A 19,907-nucleotide genomic window follows, 5' to 3' on the forward strand; every position below is an offset into this window, starting at 1 on the left:
ACCCTACAGCATCACTCCCACCCTACAGCATCACATCCACCCTACACCATCACCCCCACCCTACAGCACAACATCCACCCTACACAGCATCATCCCACCCTACAGCATCACTCCCACCCTACAGCACAACATCCATCCTACACCATCCCCTCCACCCTACAGTATCTACCCACTCCCTATAAAATGTGACCATGTGAGTCAGCTTCTGTATTTAAATGTACACCTAAGACTCGAGCATTTTGTGGGTGTAGTTTTGGCTTGTTTTCCGTATGTAAAGTGTCTTTGGGTTGCATGAAAGATGCTTAAAATTGAATTCTTCTTCTTACCATAAATTTCACTGTGCCACTCTGTGGTGGGCACCATCGGACAAATGAACAGGGCTGATCCTGCAGGAGATCTGGGTGTCTGTTAAAACACAGATGCATTTTATTTTGAGAGAAAACTATCCGGAGTGTTGAGCCACAGAGAATCAAGCCTGACCCTGATGGGTGGAAACTTTCCATCACATGAAGCCCAAGAACTGCATTGCATCATGGTCCTCACTGCGCTCCAGGTCCTGTGCTGTTACTGACCAGTTTCAAAATAAGGCTTTTGTTTTGAAAGGTGTGAGACTAATCCTTGAACCTTCGTCCCTGCAAGCTCTTGTAATAGTTCTCCTGTTCAGTCTGGTTACGAATCTCTCGATCCAACAGAACTAGCGCCGTCTTGCGTCTCATGGCCATCTCCCTGCGCTGAGTATCCGCTGACATTTCCACCTGGGGGTGAGGTGGGGGCAGGGCCAGGTCGGGGTCAATTGCGGCACGTGGCGAGGCGGATCGGTGCGGCCTGAAGCTGCTTCCGTGGGCGGCGGAGTCTCCCCGGTTCAGGCTGTTGAGGTCATAAGTGTCTCGCGGGTCGCCAGCGTTGGACGCCCCCGCCCACTCCCACGGGTTACCGTTGCCTGCGAGGGTCGGGACCTGAGGAGGGTGTGGGGCCTGTACGACAGGATGGTGAGGGGCGTGGGCATCCACCGTGATGATTCCCAACCCCTCCCTCTGCTGCTCGGAGGGTGTGCGATAGTGCGGAGAGTCAGTGGTGGAGGAGGTGCCGGAGCAGGTGGAGGTGGTCTCAGAGGTTTTCTCCCCCGAGGAGGAGGAGGGGAGGAGGCCCTGCTGCTTCGACATGGCGATGACCTGCATGAGTCGTGGCTGGTTGGTGGCACCGCGGGCTGACCCCTCTCCGCTCGTTTTCTCTCGGATGGCGAGCCACTTGGCCCGGGTCAGGGCACTCTTTGGGGACACCGGCGGGGGTCCTGCTTCAGGGATCTGGGGTGGTCTGGGAGTTGCCACAGCTTTAGCGCCCCCAGGAGGTGGTGTGGGGTTGCGACTAGAGGCTGCCCTCCCAGACTGCACTGTGGGCTGGTAGATGGGGACCTGAGACCCCCCCTCATCTGTCCCCACAGAGCCCAACTCAGAGCCCCCCTCAGAGCCGTCCTCACGGTCCACCTCGTCCCGGACGTTCAGGCCTCTCATCTCTATGGACTTCTGCTTCCACTCTGACACCAGCTGCTGCGAACGCATCGGGTCCATGGGAACCTGCACAGCCTTCAGACGCCGCTGCACCGGCTGCACCGGCTGCACGAGATCCTCCGGTCCTGGGTTTGCCCCCAGCACCCCGTTAACATTCATGCTAGCTCTCGGCAGTGTGTTACTGAAGGTCAGCATGGTCTCCTTCCCCATAGGGCTGCGAGGAGCCAGCAGCTCCACGTCCACGCTGGCCCTCTTCAGGCTCCCCATTGAGTCCTTCTCCCTCTGCATGGGCCCCAGGCTCTCCAGCCGGTCAATGGGGGCCGGATTTGCTGCTATCTCATCGTTACTCTCTGAGGCGGAGGCGGGGCCCTTGTGGTAGACGGACTCATGTCCCCGCTCTGTCAGCGCTCGCAGAGGGTCCTCCTTAGGGGGCAAGGGAGGCGGGACTGAAGAGATGTCATCAGAGGACTTGAAGTTGGCAACGGCATGAAAAGCCTGAAGAAGAAGAAAAATCATCTTTAAATGTTGAAATCCTGAAACTGATGAAATGGTTTCCCCTTGTCTGCTAATGACTTTGGTTTCCTCTCAGACCCTGAAAGTGTTGGGTTTTTTTAGGGGGCGGGGTTACTCAGTTTGTTTTCCACCGCTGCTGAACAGCTGACGCTCCCACGTGCACTCACCACTTTCTGTAAATGACATGCAGTGTACATGAGTGCACCGGGTCTATTGTGATGTGGGCTGTATGTACACAAAGGCTGAGGGAGTAAGCATTTCACTGTAAACCTGACTTCACTCTGCAGGACTGAAACACACATACAAAGTTAGTTAGTGAGAAAATGATTCAAACAGCAGGTCTGTTTGTTACCATGAGGAGTTTCAGATCTCACCAGATAAGCAGCGATGAAGGCTCCGATGAGGAAGCCCACGTACACGTCGATGGGATGGCTGCGATGCTGCGTGATCTGGGTCAGACCCGTCAGCGCCGCTGCGATGGCGAAGGCAAAAACCAAGACGGGTTTCAGCAGCTTGGTGCTGTCGGAGATGGTCGAGTTAAAATACATCTGAAAGAGATCGTCAACAGCCGCAGGTTAGCTTCCCTCAAATAACTCTACTGATAATACAGTGAACAAATATTCACACAAACAACTGTATTATATTCTGTTAAAGAGATTCAAGACATAATTACATTTTAAAATAAACTTTCTAATCTCACATCCTGCAAAAATAATCAAACAAAGTTCATTTCCTGGATAAAAACTTTTCAACTTTTCAGTCTTTATTTCAAAACACGCAGGGTGATTTTCACGGTAACAACAGGAAGTGACATCATGGTCGTGTTTAATGTTAAAAACCGCCGCACATCTTCTCTTCATAGCAAATGATTATTTATGATAAATCAGGAAGTTAGCCGAGCTGTTAGCAGTTAGCATTTGGACAGCTGCTGACATCATCACGTGGTTTCTGTTTTGTGTTTATGATGAGTTACGAGCTTTTATTCAGTCAGACATGTTTAAACACTGAGATGAATAGTTTTAACCAACACGTCCAGACTTTATGACTCCTCATCCTTTATATTCTTCTTCTTCTTCTTCTGTCTGGATTTTCACCACGCTACTCCTCCTCGGGATCGAGTGTGAATGTGTTCAGTCAGTTTAACCCGACACTCCTCTTAAACATCTTTAACTTGCTGTTACTCCACAGTTTTCTCTTCAAACATTATTTTACATCAAATGTAAGAGAATTTGTTTTTTGAATCAATCTGACTTTTGATACAGAGAGCCTCTGAGTAACATCAGTCCTGACACCTGCTGCCCTGACTTGAAGAAACTAGTACCACGAAACGCACCACACCTGGGAAACGCACCATACCTGCGAAACACACCACACCTGGGAAACACACCACACCCGGGAAACGCACTATACCTGCGAAACACACCACACCTGGGAAACGCACCACACCTGGGAAATGCACCATACATGGGAAACACACAGAACGTAGGAAATGCACCACACCTGGGAAACACACCACACCCGGGAAACGCACCATATCTGGGAAACGCACCACACCCGGGAAACACACCACACCAGGGAAGTGCACCATACATGGGAAACACACAGAACGTAGGAAATGCACCATACCTGGGAAACACACCACACCCGGGAAACACACCATATCTGGGAAACACACCACACCAGGGAAACACACCATACCTGGGAAATGCACCATATCTCGGAAATGCACCACAACTGGGAAACGCACCACATCTGGGAAGTGCACCATACATGGGAAACACACAGAACGTAGGAAATGCACCATACCTGGGAAACACACCACACCCGGGAAACACACCACACCCGGGAAACACACCATATCTGGGAAACGCACCACACCCGGGAAATGCACCACAACTGGGAAATGCACCACACCTGGGAAATGCACCATACATGGGAAACGCACAGAACATAGGAAATGCACCACACCCGGGAAACACACCACATCTGGAATATGCACCACACCTGGGAAATGCACCATACACGGGAGATGCACAGAACGTAGGAAATGCACCACACCTGGGAAATGCACCACACATCATACCTGGGAAACGCACCACACCCGGGAAACGCACCACAACTGGGAAACGCACCACATCTGGAATATGCACCACACCTGGAATATGCACCACACCTGGGAAATGCACCACACCCGGGAAACACACCATACCTGGGAAACGCACCATATCTGGGAAACGCACCACACCCGGGAAATGCACCACAACTGGGAAACGCACCACATCTGGAATATGCACCACACATCATACCTGGGAAATGCACCACAGCCGGGAAACACACCATATCTGGGAAATGCACCACACCTGGGAAATGCGCCACACCCGGGAAACACACCACACCCGGGAAACGCACCACACCTGGGAAATGCACCATACATGGGAAACACACAGAACGTAGGAAACGCACCATACCTGGGAAACGCACCACACCCTGGAAATGCACCATACCCGGGAAACCAGAACGTAGGAAATGCACCACACCTGGAATATGCACCACATCTGGAATATGCACCACACCTGGGAAATGCACCACATCTGGAATATGCACCACATCTGGGAAACGCACCATACATGGGAAACGCACAGAACCTGGGAAACGCACCATATCTGGGAAACGCACCACACCCGGGAAATGCACCACAACTGGGAAACGCACCACATCTGGAATATGCACCACACATCATACCTGGGAAATGCACCACAGCCGGGAAACACACCATATCTGGGAAATGCACCACACCTGGGAAATGCACCACACCCGGGAAATGCACCATACATGGGAAACGCACAGAACATAGGAAATGCACCACACCCGGGAAACACACCACATCTGGAATATGCACCACACCTGGGAAATGCACCATACATGGGAGATGCACAGAACGTAGGAAACACACCATATCTGGGAAATGCACCACACCTGGGAAATGCACCACACCCGGGAAACACACCACACCCGGGAAACGCACCACACCTGGGAAATGCACCATACATGGGAAACGCACAGAACGTAGGAAATGCACCACACCTGGGAAATGCACCACATCTGGAATATGCAACACACCTGGGAAACGCACCATACCTGGGAAACGCACCACACCCGGGAAATGCACCATACCCGGGAAACACACCACATCTGGAATATGCACCACATCCGAGAAATGCACCACACCTGGAATATGCACCACACCTGGGTCACGCACAGAACGTAGGAAATGCACCACATCTGGAATATGCACCACACCCGGGAAACACACCACATCTGGAATATGCACCACACCTGGAATATGCACCACACATGGGAAACGCACCACATCTGATATATGCACCACATCTGGAATATGCACCACATAACCGGGAAATGTACCATACATGGGAAACGTACAGAACGTAGGAAATGCACCACACCTGGAATATGCACGACATCTGGAATATGCACCACACCTGGGAAATGCACCACATCTGGAATATGCACCATACATGGGAAACGCACAGAACGTAGGAAATGCACCACACCTGGGAAACGCACCACATCTGGAATATGCACCACACCTGGAATATGCACCACATCTGGAATATGCACCACACCCGGGAAATGCACCACATCTGGAATATGCACCACATCTGGGAAACGCACCACATCTGGAATATGCACCACACCCGGGAAACACACCACATCTGGAATATGCACCACACCTGGGAAACGCACCACACCCGGGAAATGCACCACATCTGGAATATGCACCACACCTGGAATATGCACCACATCTGGAATATGCACCACACCTGGGAAATGCACCACATCTGGAATATGCACCACATCTGGGAAACGCACCATACATGGGAAACGCACAGAACGTAGGAAATGCACCACACCTGGAATATGCACCACATCTGGGAAACGCACCACATCTGGAATATGCACCACACCCGGGAAACACACCACATCTGGAATATGCACCACACCTGGGAAACGCACCACACCCGGGAAATGCACCACAACTGGGAAACGCACCACATCTGGAATATGCACCACACCTGGAATATGCACCACACCTGGGAAATGCACCACACCCGGGAAACACACCATACCTGGGAAACGCACCATATCTGGGAAACGCACCACACCCAGGAAATGCACCACAACTGGGAAACGCACCACATCTGGAATATGCACCACACATCATACCTGGGAAATGCACCACAGCCGGGAAACACACCATATCTGGGAAATGCACCACCCCTGGGAAACGCACCACATCTGGAAAATGCACCACACCTGGGAAACGCACCACACCTGGGAAATGCACCATACATGGGAAACGCACAGAACGTAGGAAATGCACCACACCTGGGAAACGCACCACACCTGGGAAACGCACCACACCTGGAATATGCACCACACCCGAGAAATGCACCACACCTGGAAGCACCACATCTGGTTAATGCACCACACCTGGAATATGCACCACATCTGGAATATGCACCACACCCGGGAAATGCACCACATCTGGAATATGCACCACATCTGGGAAACGCACCATACATGGGAAACGCACAGAACGTAGGAAATGCACCACACCTGGAATATGCACCACATCTGGGAAACGCACCACATCTGGAATATGCACCACACCCGGGAAACACACCACATCTGGAATATGCACCACACCTGGGAAACGCACCACACCCGGGAAATGCACCACACCTGGAATATGCACCACACCTGGGAAACGCACCACATCTGGAATATGCACCACATCTGGAATATGCACCACTGGGAAATGCACCATACATGGGAAACGCACAGAACGTAGGAAATGCACCACACCTGGAATATGCACCACACCTGGGAAACGCACCACATCTGGAATATACACCACATCTGGAATATGCACCACACCTGGGAAATGCACCATACATGGGAAACGCACAGAATGTAGGAAACGCACCACACCTAGAATATGCACCACATCTGGAATATGCACCACACCTGGGAAACGCACCACACCCGGGAAATGCACCACACCTGGGAAACGCACCACACCTGGAATATGCACCACACCTGGGAAACACACCACACCTGGGAAATGCACCATACATGGGAAACGCACCACACCTCCGCAGCACTGTTGTAGTTATTTTATTTATTCTGCCGTGTTGGATTTAGAAACATGAGGGAACAGCAGAACCTGCAGGTCAATCTCTGTCAAAGTGAAATCTAAATTAAAGTTTGTTTAAACAAAGATGATCTATGAAAAATAATTTGATGTTTTCTTACAGAAACATAAACAGCAGCGAAGGCAGACAGAGTTGCATGCTGAGAAGGGAATGTTTTCCTGTTGGGAGAGAAGAAAGACACATTTTAATCCAATATCACATTAAACATCAGTCGTTACAAACCGCGCCGTCCAACAGAAATACAACAGATAACTCACCTGGCAGCCATGATGGCGTGCTGGTCATGTCCCGAGCAGATGTCTTTTGTGATGTAGGCGTTTCTGTCGCAGGAGACTCCGGCAAGAGTGTAGTTAGGTTTACAGACGGTGAGGAAGAACGGGGCGTGGTAACCTGTCGACAGCTGGATGATGTCAGTGACCAGAGCCGTCGCACACAGACCAAACACATGCACACCTGCAGGAGAGAAAGACAGGTGGTGGGGGTGGTGCTGCAGGTGTAGGTGGTGTTGCAGGTGCAGGTGTAGGTTGTGTTGCAGGTGAAGGTGGTTGTGCAGGTGTAGGTGGTGTTGCAGATGCAGGTGTAGGTGGTTGTGCAGGTGTAGGTGGTGTTGCAGATGCAGGTGGTGTTGCAGATGCAGGTGTAGGTTGTGTTGCAGGTGTAGGTGGTTGTGCAGGTGTAGGTTGTGTTGCAGATGCAGGTGTAGGTGGTGTTGCAGTAGGTGGTGTTGCAGGTGCAGGTGTAGGTGGTGTTGCAGATGCAGGTGCAGGTGGTTGTGCAGGTGTAGGTTGTGTTGCAGATGCAGGTGCAGTTGCAGTAGGTGGTGTTGCAGATGCAGGTGTAGGTGTAGGTGGTGTTGCAGATGCAGGTGTAGGTGGTGTTGCAGTAGGTGGTGTTGCAGGTGTAGGTGGTGTTGCAGGTGCAGGTGCAGGTTGTGTTGCAGATGCAGGTGTAGGTGGTTGTGCAGGTGTAGGTGGTGTTGCAGATGCAGGTGTAGGTGGTTGTGCAGGTGTAGGTGGTGTTGCAGATGCAAGTGCAGGTGGTGTTGCAGTAGGTGGTGTTGCAGTTGCAGGTGTAGGTGGTTGTGCAGGTGTAGGTTGTGTTGCAGATGCAGGTGCAGTTTCAGTAGTTGGTGTTGCAGGTGCAAGTGCAGGTGTAGGTGGTGTTGCAGGTGCAGGTGTAGGTGGTGTTGCAGATGCAGGTGTAGGTGGTGTTGCAGTAGGGGGTGTTGCAGATGCAGATGCAGGTGCAGGTGGTGTTGCAGATGCAGGTGTAGGTGGTGTTGCAGGTGCAGGTGCAGATGCAGGTGTAGGTGGTGTTGCAGATGCAGGTGTAGGTGGTGTTGCAGATGCAAGTGTAGGTGGTTGTGCAGGTGTAGGTTGTGTTGCAGATGCAGGTGTAGGTGGTTGTGCAGGTGTAGGTTGTGTTGCAGATGCAGGTGTAGGTGGTGTGCAGGTGTAGGTTGTGTTGCAGGTGCAGGAGTGGGTGGTGCTGCAGGGTGTAGGTGGTCTCGTACCCACAAAGCGGACCGTCCTCCTCAGGAAGGAGTTGAAGTTGCAGCCTCCTGCGTTGATGCTTCCTTCGGGTCTGCGGAGCTTCAGTCTGGACTGCAGGCAGTAGACGAGACCTTCAACCAGCATGATCTGATGCACAAAACAAACGCACCCTTAGAACCTGACGGGGGTTCTGTTTAGACCCTCACAGCTCCTGGTTCAGGAAGGATGGAGGTCTTTATGTGTGGATGGATGGTTCAACTGTTTTGTCCTCGAGCATCAGGACAGTAACAAACACTCAGCAGCTTCAGTTACTGATGACTGAATCAGTTCGAACCTGATTCTGTTCAGTTTTATCAAAGTCAGGAGGGAGGGAGGTGATTTCACTAGTCTTTCTGTTTCTGACTGACACTGGATCGTAAAGGTGCCATCCAGACCACTCAGTCGGTCTGGGATCAGGTCTGCTATCTGTCCCCAGAGTCCAGATCAAACCTGGAGAATCGGTTTTTATGTTTCGTATATCTGGAACAAACTGCCAGAAACCTGCAGCTCTGCTAAATAAAATCTAAAAAACTAAAATCTTTAAAGGTGCTGGGAGGCCTCAGCGTGGCCTCAGGGTCAGCCCGCTTTTAGGAGGGAGGGGTCAGGTCAGGGGAATGAACGCGAGTCTACGCGGCGCCCTCTGAAGGGATGCAAGCACGTACCGAGGCAGCGGGTCCGGCAAACGCCAGGCTCAGCAGCATCAGCAGCGGGATCAGCTCGTCTCCTCCGTCCACGTACGGCATGCTGAGCTCCCTGTCGCGGCAGCGGAACCCCACCTGGGCCGGCTGGACCACGTCGGTCAGCTCCAGGAAGTACAGAGACACCATAGAAGAAGCCACGATGGGCAGCTGCACACACAACACACAGACGTCACGTTTCACCACGTCAGCGACCGCTGTTCTATCAGTACTCTATTAGTGACTTTTCACAATGCATTGTGGGATACTTTTAGTGCAGTATATAGAGTATAAAGGTGTTTTTCACAGGTGAGGCTTTAGTGGGCTGACTGCAGCAGCGCGGTGCAGCAGTCAGGTCCTGTGTACGGCAGGACCGGCCCCGCTCTACGGTCTCACCTCCACAAAGTAGAAACATGGCAGCAGAGTCAGACTGTCCTTTGGAGGTTTCTTCTTCATCTTCTCAGAGTTCATCATCATCCTGACCAACCTGCAACACACACACACGTGATCAGGTCAGTGTCTGTCAGTGATTGTGCGTAACTAGCAGCTGACGAAGAGCCTCTGGATCTGTGTCTGTCTCTGATAGGAACATGTGACATCTGATGGTTAATCAGTCTGATGGACGAATTCTTTGTGTTTCCACCTTCCTGCTTGTTCCAGTGCAGCTGGATGCTGATTGGTTGGGCGTGGATCAGATGTCTCAGTGTGTGTTTATGTTTATATAAGTGAGTGTTTCTATCAGCTGCAGGATTCTCTTCATCATGTCTTGTTTCCACCTGGACAGAAACAGGTATGAACACAACATAAAGACAGGCTGCACAACAGAAGGTGTGGGGGGGGGGGGCATCCAGTCCTGCAGGAGATCCATCAGCAGCTGCAGTCACGTGGGAAGACACCTGAAAATCAACCACAAACACACCTCAGCTCCTGCTGCCAATTAAGATCCGACCAATCACAGACCAGAACGGTAACGTTTTAGCGACAGGCTGAGACAGACAGACAGACAGTCGGACAGACCAGCGGACCATCAGACAGACAGACTCCAGTCCCCCTCTCGCGCGCTGCGGCCCGGCTCCTTGTGGACCGGATATACCGGGTCCGCTCCCTGTTTCATTGTCTGTCGGTTCTGGTGCGGCTTCAGCTGATCTGCTGAATTAATGAGTCAGAGGACGCAGCTCTGCGGAACACGCACGCTCACGCGCACAGTAGAAACACAGTAGAATAGAAAGCAGTCGGTCTCACCTCAGACCATCGATCCGCTTTGATTCCTGTCACGTTTGATCCTCCAGCAGCAGCAGAACCGGACCCGCTAACGGTGCCGTTACACCGGACACACCTGCCTGGTTGTCCCGGGTTACAGCGGCTAGGTATTAGTACCGGTTCTGGTTCCGTGAGTCCCGATTTAGGCTCCGTTCTCCCTGAAATAACGCAGATCTGCGACCGTTTTCTGTTTTCTGACGGAGCTCTGCTGCTGCACGGCGGGTGTGTGTGTTATAATGTGTGTGTGTGTGTGCGTGTGTGTGTGCGCGTGTGTGCGTGACAGAGAGAGAGACGCTGGTGAAACAGGAGGTGTTAAAGCCCGTTCCTGTCCGTGTGTATGGCAGGTGATCAGTGCCTCCTGTTTCCTTGATAATTTAGCAGAACAGGTCTGTTTGTCTAAAAACACAATCGGCTTGTATAAATCTTTATTAACAAACAAATATCTGGTCTGAATGTGAAGCAGACGGGTTAGTTGACATGTCAGGTTAAACACCAGGCAGCTGCACATTAACCCAGCGCGAGGGCAGCTCGGGATCAGTATAGGAAGGGCAGGTCATCGCACCCAGGGTGAGCACTAAACCAGATCAGAACAAAAACAAAGAGAGAAAAGCACCAAGGCAAATATAATTAACTCTAACTACACCTTCCAGCATCAGGTAGCTGGGTTTCCCCAACTACCAGCACGCGAGCTCCAAAAAGCTCCACAAACACACGTGTAGCATTCATTGTACATAACAGCATACATGTACCTGTAACGACAGTCCACCACGCTCCTCTCTGGCAGCGGCTCCTCCGGTCCAGCCTTACCAACTGCCCCGCAGCGTCAGTTCTACCCTGCTACACCCACGCCCCCAGCACCCGGTCAGTGTCCCAGGCCTGCTCCAACCCATACAGGTTGGAACGAACACCGGCTGTAGTCCAGGTCAAGCTTCAAAGCAAAGGCAGAAGATGAGTTGATCCCACTTTCTGCCCTCCATCCAGCCTAGCTCGAGCTCCAAGTACCCAAACCGCCAGCCTGAAGATCCTGTCCATCACGCTCAGGCGGCCCCTTTCCCTACTACTCAGGCTCTCGGCCCTCCAACTGCACACTGGGCCCACAGATCTGTAACTTATTCCGAATGAGTTGAGGCTTTGAGAAGTCAATAGGAAGGTGTAGGTTAGAGAGCCACACATGTTGGGTTTTATGCCGCCTCACGGAGAACTGACGGTTCTGAATGTAGACCAGTTCACCAACCGGTGGTCCTGTGTTCCTCCTTCGAGCTTCAGCTGCCTGAGAGAAAGTACAGCCTGAACTCCTCCCGACCCGTTCATGCTCCTCCTCCTGGAAATCATCCATATCCTGCCCCAGCCAGATATCTAGCAGAACCACAGGGGTTCTCCTGAACATGAAGTGTGGGCAGTAGCAAGCGCTCTGATGTTCCATGGTGTTAGAGGCAAACCCACCTCCTCCTCTGCTCAGGGTGAGCAGAAGATCAAGAGGCGTTATTAAATAATAATAAACTCTTTTTTAAAGAGGTGGTATTCTGCTCATTTTCAGGTTCCTCATCTTATTTAGAGTTTGTACCAGAGCAGGTTTACATGGTTATATGTTTGTCATACTGCACGTTGCTGCAGCTCCTCTTTTCAGCCTGTGTTGAAGGCTTCGTTTTAGCTATGGAGTGATACATCTTGTCTCTAAATGATCTTTGTTGGGAGTTGCACATGCTCAGTTCCTAGTTAAGGACTACTAGCCAATCAGAAGCAGAGAAGGGCGGGTCGGCGAGAAGCCGGTAAACGGCTCGGGTTCAGCCGTACGGACTGGAGCGAGAGTTTCAGAGCGGTGAGTTATTAATCTGTATCCATAAAGTTTTAACTGAGCTCTGTCTCTACATCACAGGAACAACTTTATGTCCACTGACTGCCTGGAGGGTAGCTAGTGTTTGGAAGGGAGAGGAGAGCTGTGTGCTGCAGCTCGCTGTTTCTGAGGGCGTGTCGGAGTCGCCGCTCGGCAAGCGTTACATGAGGCGCGTTTAGCTTTCATCCCTGTGACGTCACAGGGATGAAAGGGAAGCGGCTGGACGACAAACGAGCTGTTTTGTTTTTTTTTTTTTGTTTTTTTAGGAACTCAAAATTATTATTTATTTTTAATTCAATTCAGTTTTATTTATATAGCGCCAAATCACAACAACAGTTATCTCACAGCGCTTTTCATAAAAGAGCAGGTCTAGACCGAACTCTGTGATGTTATTTTATCTTCTTTTTTTTTAAATTGCAGATCATATTTGTTACAACTTGCTGGAAAAAGAAATTGAACTTGTAATACAAAAATCATTTAGTCACAGTTCACGTTTCCATAAAGAAAAACAAACAAAAACCCACATAGTCTCAAACTAGAAATATCAGTTAATTTAATTATAAAGTTAAATTAGATAAATGTTGCAAACATTTTGATGCTGATTTAGCCTCTAATATACAGACTATATAATTTATAAAGTCAAGTTTAAAAACATTGACAAGAGGTTTGTTTGTCATTCATTTTGATTTATGAATAAAAAAAATTCCAAGCAAAAGTAATAAATTGACTACATAATGTACAGATGAGTTTGAATCAGAAAAATAAAAGGAGATGTCAAAATTAGATAAGTGTATGTTTGAGCCAAAGTGTCCATTAATAAAACATTGAATATCATTAAACAGAGAAGAGCTATAGAATAAATTTCTGTTTCCAGAGAGCAGAAGCTGCATTTTTTGTCTACAGTAGGGATGAATTTCTAAATAATCTCGTTAGATTGATTTTGCACATAAAAGGTTTTTAATTACTTTGTTGTTGACTTTTCTGTCTAGAAAAGATTGCTGGAGAAAAATAGATTAATTTAATCCAGATCCTTCTCATCTCTAAGTGGGGTGATGATCCCATGGGGTATAGTTCTGCTTACAACATCAGATTCTTTTCTTGGAGGATGGAAGTTAAATTTATGAGTGAAGTCGTCATAAGTTAAAATTTGATTTGAGTTATTTAATAATTGGGACACCAGCAGAATGTCATTTTTAAACCAGTATAAAGAGAGTCTTGTTTCTAAGTAAGATGTTCATGTTGATCCAGATAAAAATATTATTTGTGAGGGTAGAAATTGTGTTTGTACAAAAGTGACCAACAAGTTAGAGCCTGTTTATGGAAGTTAGACCGTTTGACTGGCGTTTGGGCCCTGAAGCAAGTTTTTCAGAGATAAAGTTTAGAACAATGTTCCACAAACTGATTTTTCAAAAATCTTTTAATCCAGTTGATTTTTAATATCTCCTTGAAAAGTGAGAATTACCGATCCCCCCCCCCCCCCCCTCAGTTTTATTAGTCACGATGTCTTTCCTGATTTTATAAAGTTATATAGTAGTTTGTCTAGATTGGCACATCGTAACTTAGGTATTTCTACTGATGTAAATAAATATGCTGCTTGTGAGAGACCTTCTGCTTTAGAAAGAAGAACTCTGCCATACGTAGATTTATCTCTTGCAAGCCAAGAATCAAACTTCTTATTAATAGAGTCGTGTAGTAAAGAGAGTTTACTCTCGGTCATCAGATTATGACTGATTTTTATTCCAAGATAAGTTACTAAATTCTTTATATTTATCCCACATATTTGACCCGAATGCTTATTTTTAAGAGAAACCGCTCACATTTTGATAGATTTAGATTCAAGCCTGAGCTTTCAGAACATTTAGTGCAACTCCTATTTGGGATTCATTTTTTAGAAACAGGGTTGTGTCGTCAGCCAGCTGTGAGATTTTTATTTCTCTTTCATTTGTAATTCCTTTGAATGAACTCTCTAGAAGAGGCGAGTTAGGCGAATTTTCACAAACGAGCTGTTTTCAGTTCAGAGCAGAGATGGGAACTCTCTTTGGGCTTTTTCACTTTGCAAACCTGTTACAGCACAGAAAAGGTTTATAACTCCGTAAGGCCAAAATAGACAGGGAGGGGGAGTGAGGATCAAAACGCTCGCTCTGCCAGTTACTTTGGGCGCGATATGGCAGCGTTCAAATCTTTGTCATCCTGTAAAACCACCGGACCCTGGTCAGAGCCAGGACCCCATATAGCTGGATCCAGTACTTCATTAGGGACTTGGCAACTGTTACCGCTTGCGGGTCTCGGGTTGGTACAGAAACTGTACAGCCCAAAGGCCAACAAACCCCCCGTAGCTGCTCCCAGCCTTTGCTGGGAAACTCTCATGCCTTACAAAAGGCTTCGACATCCTTAAACATTCGACTTGAATGTTCTTTCAACTCCTCGGGGTCCGAATGCGTCGCAGCAGGCAGCAAAAGCCGTTTTCCTTCTGGTCCCACAGCTCCAGATGCAGCACTCAGTCCTGCTCCTCTGTTTCCTGCCAGGCTTCACACGCCTCAGCCAGCGCGTCCTCACAGACAACATTACTGGATCGACCCGCTGAAGACTCGGCCAGGAAGCGGGGTGTCCCAGATTAATGCTCCTCCAGGTGCATTTTAGGACGGAGACGAGGAGACGAGGAGACGAGGAGGAGCACCAAGTGGAGAAATGAGAAGAGTCGCTGCTGTGAAGCTCACTGTACCAAACACCTTTAAAAGCTTCTGTCCTAAACGCTTTATCGCCTCGGCTCCAAGCCCCCCCCCCAGGTCAAAACAACACAAAGTAACAGAGCTTTTAGTTTTATTACAAAGTAAAATACAAAACAAACTTTATTTACAGGCAGAAAAGATTTTCGTGTGCGTGATGTGTTCAGGTGTCGGTGTGTTCGTGTGCGTGATGTGTTCAGGTGTCGGTGTGTTCGTGTGCGTGATGTGTTCAGGTGTCGGTGTGTTCAGGTGTGCGTGATGTGTTCAGGTGTCGTGTGTGTTCGTGTGCGTGATGTGTTCAGGTGTCGGTGTGTTCAGGTGTGCGTGATGTGTTCAGGTGTTCGTGATGTGTTCAGGTGTGCGTGATGTGTTCAGGTGTGCGTGATGTGTTCAGGTGTGCGTGATGTGTTCAGGTGTGCGTGATGTGTTCAGGCGTCGGTGTGCGTGATGTGTTCATGATGTGTTCAGGTGTGCGTGAGGTGTTCAGGCGTCGGTGTTCGTGATGTGTTCAGGCGTCGGTGTTCGTGATGTGTTCAGGCGTCGGTGTTCGTGATGTGTTCAGGCGTCGGTGTTCGTGATGTGTTCGTGATGTGTTCGTGATGTGTTCAGGCGTCGGTGTGCGTGAGGTGTTCAGGCGTCGGTGTGCGTGATGTGTTCAGGCGTCGGTGTGCGTGATGTGTTCAGGTGTCGGTGTGCGTGATGTGTTCAGGTGTCGGTGTGCGTGAGGTGTTCAGGTGTCGGTGTGCGTGATGTGTTCAGGTGTCGGTGTGCGTGAGGTGTTCAGGTGTCGGTGTGCGTGATGTGTTCAGGCGTCGGTGTGCGTGATGTGTTCGTGATGTGTTCAGGCGTCGGTGTGCGTGAGGTGTTCAGGTGTCGGTGTGTTCAGGTGTCGGTGTGTTCAGGAGAGAGTTGGAGGGATCCTCCTCCACAGACCTCCACACAGACAGTTCTTGATCCAGCGCTGCTCCCACTGCTTCATGGCATTCGTCTTGTTGGGAGAACGAAGCATCGTCACGCAGCCGCACCTGAACGCACACACACAAAGATATTAAAGGTTTTTAGCTGGTTTATGACACAGATTCACAGTAACAGGAAGCAGGAGCAGAATTTACTTTACAGAACTGAGTTTTTATGTGTCAGCAAAGAGAAACGGTGACGGAGCGCCACAGATGGAGAGCGCCGATTCAGACAGGAACACGTGTCCTGTTCAGGTCAGTCACTTTCCTGTCAGACACCTGGCTCTAACGTACCGGCCTGTGTCACCAAACGCCAGCGCCTTCAAACAGGGCGGCGGCAGCGTGGCGAGGCGCTGAGCTTCGACTTGGCTGAAAAATGTTCAACTCTGTGTGAAACGCAGCGCTCGTCACTGTCGCTTTTCTACCCAGCTGTCCAATCACAGTGGAGGAGGGGCGGGACAAAAACCACACAGGGTAACCGTCACTAACGCGCCTCCAAAGCGCGTTTTCAGCTTAGCTGGACACGAACAGTAACACGCCACGCTGACCGCGCTGCAGAGCGGCCACGACGTCACGGAGTGTTGATACCTTTCCAGGCGAGCTCGGTGTAAGAACAGTTAATATCACAGTTATTAGCCTCACAGCCCCGCGACCTCGTCGCTACGCATCCTGCTAACAGCTGTTTAAAATACTGAAAACAAAGACACGCGCTGGCCACGTCCAGACGTTCAGGACGCCAGGCGGTGGAAACAAATCGAAGCTCCTCTAATTCGTGATGTCTGGAGGATTTTGTTTCAATCCTTAAAGGCGCAGAACAAATAATGATAATTAAAATGTATTATCAGAAAAACACATGTTGGAGAGAAAACGGAACAGAGGAGAAGCTGAAGATCATCTGCTGATGACATCACTTCCTGTGGACTCACCTGGTGCAGGCCTTGCTCTCCTCAGTGGGACAAACTCCCATATGAACACAACGCAGGTTATCCATCTTCTGAGAGCCGGGACTCCTGCAGACACAGATCAGACTGCTCAACACTCGTCTGTACGTTTGCTTCTATCATTTTATTTATTCAACCTTTATTAAAGCAGCACAGTTACAAATGAAACTCCAAGCACACGATACATAAACAGACATCAGACTACCTGACAGGGCTGCACGGTTAATCTAATCTAATCGCGATGCCGTCATGTGCGATCATATAACCACACAGTGACATTTACTGAAACAGAAAAGGTGAGTGTGACGCTGCGCCTGTGGCTCTACGAACATTCGGGCCTATGTGCAATCAGAAAAATGATTCATGAGCAGCGTGCGAGTAACCTTTAAGACAACAACCTACCGTAACCCCCCCGCCGCGCGGCTAACTGTTCAAAACACAGTTGGACGCGCCGACAGAGACGACGGCAGCAGCTGAAGCAGACGGCAGAAAACTGGGAGAGCAGAAGGAAAGTTTGGCTTTGGCTCGCTGCCACGTTGTAACGCTGCATCGGAGCCTTTTGTTGTTCAACGTTTCATAAAGCCGACGTGCCTGTAAGTCTCACTTTTCATCAACCGACCAATCACAGCCTGGAAGGGGCGGGACATTAAAAAAGGTTTGACGTGCTGCAGCAAATCATTAAATGTTGAACAATCTGATTTATTGACTTGTTAGTCCTTAGCATTAATAAATTAGAGATCGATGCAGAGCCTTTTTCTTGCACAAGGATTAAATAAATAAATAAAAACTAACTGGATTTAATGTTCAACTAGTGGTAAAACAGCAGGATATACTATTATTTAAATGAATATAGGCCATTACTGTTAATTTAATGTTATATATATATATATATAATATTCTACTGATGCAGTGGACAGATGTAGATTTAGATCCAGGACGCCAGTGGGCCAGTACCCGCTCCCTTAGTTCTGTTTGACTAGTTATTGTTATTAATATTGTTTATCGTTTAACTTTGTTCAAAAACACATTTCAAAATTGATTTTGTTCATTTTCCTTGATAATCAAGCAGGTAGACTCAGAGTACCAAGTCGCGCAGCCGGACAACAGTCCAGTTTGTACATCCAGGAGGTTTAAAGGATTCAGTTAGTTTAAAAGCAGTGACAACAATTCATAGCATTTACTTCCAAGTCTTTCGTGTTTAAATTCAGCAAAAGAGATCAGATTTGCCAACTGTAAATCAGTCTGCGGTGTGTTCCAGGTGGACGGGGCAGCGTCCCGAGCGCTGAACGGACCGAAGCTACTGATAACAAATACAAGTTACCGGAGCGCAAATTAGCGGAACTGGTGTTACGTGACACTCAAGTGCCAAGATAAGAGATTACAGCAGCGGCTCTTAACCCGGGGGTCGGGACCTGGTCCCATGGGGGTCACGAGAATTCTTCTGTGGAATCACTTTGGTTGGACACGGTTTAATCCAGTAGGCGGCGGAAATGCCAGCCGCCGTAACACCAAAGAATAAGAATGAAATGTTAAGCTAGCTAGCTAACGTTGGGATCAACACCTGCCGCTCTTAAACAAAGCGAGATGTGCGGCGCCGCGGCGTGAAGGAGGCGGCGTGGAGAGCCGTTGTGGCTCTTTGAGCAGGAGAGAAATCCTCCGGTCAGAATATTCCTGTCGCTGGTTTGCTTTGCTCAGGTGGATCTGAATCATTCACCGCTTCATTTCAGCACTAAAGTAGTTTCTGGGATCCTCTCAGCGAGTCCAGGTTCAGGTGTTACCTGGTGAAGACCTCCAGCGGGGCGGCGGAGCCCCCGCCGGGCAGAGACGAGGCTTTTCCAAACTGCAGCCTGAGCGGGTGTTTGCCCTGCAGCTTGACGATGACGCCGTCGTTAACCGGGAGCCAGTCCATACTGGGAACCAGCAGCTGACTGGGCAGCAGGCAGCACTCGTCTATCAGGCTCTCGTCCGGGTCCTGGGGGGGGCCGTCGTCCCGGGCTGAGACACAGACTGTCAGTTAATCAGTGAAGGCTGAGGCACGAACTAAACAACACAGTGACGAGTACACGAGGGGCCTTCCTGCTGACCGCACTGAGGATCGACAGGAGCCCACTTCACTTACAGATCCTAAGATCTACAGAGCAGGAGGTCCTGAGCAGTCTGAGACCTGCTCAGGACCAGGAACAGTGAAACCTCCTTACAGCAGAGCCACAGCTTGGTGAGCAGTCTGAACAGCAGCTGCATGCTGTCCTGGTTGTCGGACGTGGCGGTGAAGGTGGGCAGACAGCCGGGCTTCAGCAGACCCCAGATCCTGATCATCACCAACATCTCCCTCAGCATCCCCAGAGACGCCCCGTCCCTCATGAAGCCGAACCCCGGCCGGACCATGGAGCCCTGCAGGACGGGAGAACCCTCATGCTGTTACTGGTCTTACACTCCAGATGGAGAACTCAGGATTCACGTTCCCCGCGCAGGAACGCTGCTCTTTAGCTTCTCCGTACCCGGGACTCTCGTTAGCTCACCTGGTTGGGCAGGTTGGCCAGCAGGTAGAGGACAAAGTCTCCCACCCACTGGATGAGCTGCTGCAGGGACTGAAGGGGGGGGCCGTCCAACACAAACTCCTCCGTCTTCAGATTGATCATCACTTTGTCAATATCTGAGGACATCAATCAGAGATCAATATTTAATGCCTTCTGTCCCCTCACCTGTCCCTCAACTTTCCCTCA

General features: G+C 49.6%; 3 protein-coding genes across 4 annotated transcripts; all 3 read right to left on the reverse strand.

Annotated features, from left to right (window-relative positions):
- Positions 1-197: 197 nt before the first annotated feature.
- On the reverse strand, positions 198-10,910 carry plppr3b (phospholipid phosphatase related 3b). The gene is made up of 8 exons (XM_046043047.1): positions 10,710-10,910; positions 9,864-9,954; positions 9,453-9,638; positions 8,772-8,898; positions 7,516-7,711; positions 7,359-7,416; positions 2,396-2,569; positions 198-2,003 (listed from the first exon to the last, which is right to left on the reverse strand). The coding sequence occupies exons 2-8, from the start codon at positions 9,942-9,944 to the stop codon at positions 612-614; spliced, it is 2,214 nt and encodes a 737-aa protein (XP_045899003.1). The 5' UTR covers positions 9,945-9,954; positions 10,710-10,910; the 3' UTR covers positions 198-611.
- On the reverse strand, positions 2,751-4,059 carry LOC123966993. Its single transcript, XM_046043050.1, has 2 exons — positions 3,432-4,059; positions 2,751-3,377 (listed from the first exon to the last, which is right to left on the reverse strand). The coding sequence occupies exons 1-2, from the start codon at positions 4,039-4,041 to the stop codon at positions 3,301-3,303; spliced, it is 687 nt and encodes a 228-aa protein (XP_045899006.1). The 5' UTR covers positions 4,042-4,059; the 3' UTR covers positions 2,751-3,300.
- A 4,732-nt stretch (positions 10,911-15,642) lies between the features above and the next one.
- LOC123966992 (mediator of RNA polymerase II transcription subunit 16-like) lies at positions 15,643-19,836 on the reverse strand. Of its 2 annotated transcripts, none has more exons than XM_046043048.1 (5): positions 19,704-19,836; positions 19,383-19,575; positions 18,963-19,191; positions 17,170-17,253; positions 15,643-16,312 (listed from the first exon to the last, which is right to left on the reverse strand). In XM_046043048.1, exons 1-5 carry the CDS (start codon positions 19,821-19,823, stop codon positions 16,186-16,188), a joined length of 753 nt encoding a protein of 250 aa, XP_045899004.1. In that variant the 5' UTR covers positions 19,824-19,836; the 3' UTR covers positions 15,643-16,185. The 2 variants fall into 2 exon arrangements, with proteins under 2 accessions (XP_045899004.1, XP_045899005.1); XM_046043049.1 differs by having other exon boundaries at positions 15,647-16,312; positions 18,963-19,179.
- Between the last annotated feature and the right edge of the window lie 71 nt (positions 19,837-19,907).

The sequence above is a fragment of the Micropterus dolomieu genome, unplaced genomic scaffold, assembly GCF_021292245.1.
Source record: "Micropterus dolomieu isolate WLL.071019.BEF.003 ecotype Adirondacks unplaced genomic scaffold, ASM2129224v1 contig_14718, whole genome shotgun sequence".
Lineage (NCBI taxonomy): Eukaryota > Metazoa > Chordata > Actinopteri > Centrarchiformes > Centrarchidae > Micropterus > Micropterus dolomieu.

Bases quoted from the DNA above. Each gene is read 5' to 3' on its own strand.
- plppr3b (XM_046043047.1), bottom strand. From the start codon at position 9,944: ATGATGATGAACTCTGAGAAGATGAAGAAGAAACCTCCAAAGGACAGT. The intron at 9,639-9,863 runs GTGAGACCGTAG...TTGTGTGTGCAG, and splicing joins CATGTTTCTACTTTGTGGAG to CTGCCCATCGTGGCTTCTTC. The intron at 7,712-8,771 runs GTACGAGACCAC...TCTCTCCTGCAG, and splicing joins GAGGACGGTCCGCTTTGTGG to GTGTGCATGTGTTTGGTCTG.
- LOC123966992 (XM_046043048.1), bottom strand. From the start codon at position 19,823: ATGATCAATCTGAAGACGGAGGAGTTTGTGTTGGACGGCCCCCCCCTT. The intron at 19,576-19,703 runs GTGAGCTAACGA...CCCGTCCTGCAG, and splicing joins TGGCCAACCTGCCCAACCAG to GGCTCCATGGTCCGGCCGGG. The intron at 17,254-18,962 runs GTAACACCTGAA...CTGTGTCTGCAG, and splicing joins CCGCTGGAGGTCTTCACCAG to GAGTCCCGGCTCTCAGAAGA.
- LOC123966993 (XM_046043050.1), bottom strand. From the start codon at position 4,041: ATGGTGCATTTCCCAGGTGTGGTGCATATTCCAGATGTGGTGTGTTTC. The intron at 3,378-3,431 runs GTATAGTGCGTT...TGTGTTTCGCAG, and splicing joins AGGTGTGGTGTGTTTCGCAG to GTATGGTGCGTTTCCCAGGT.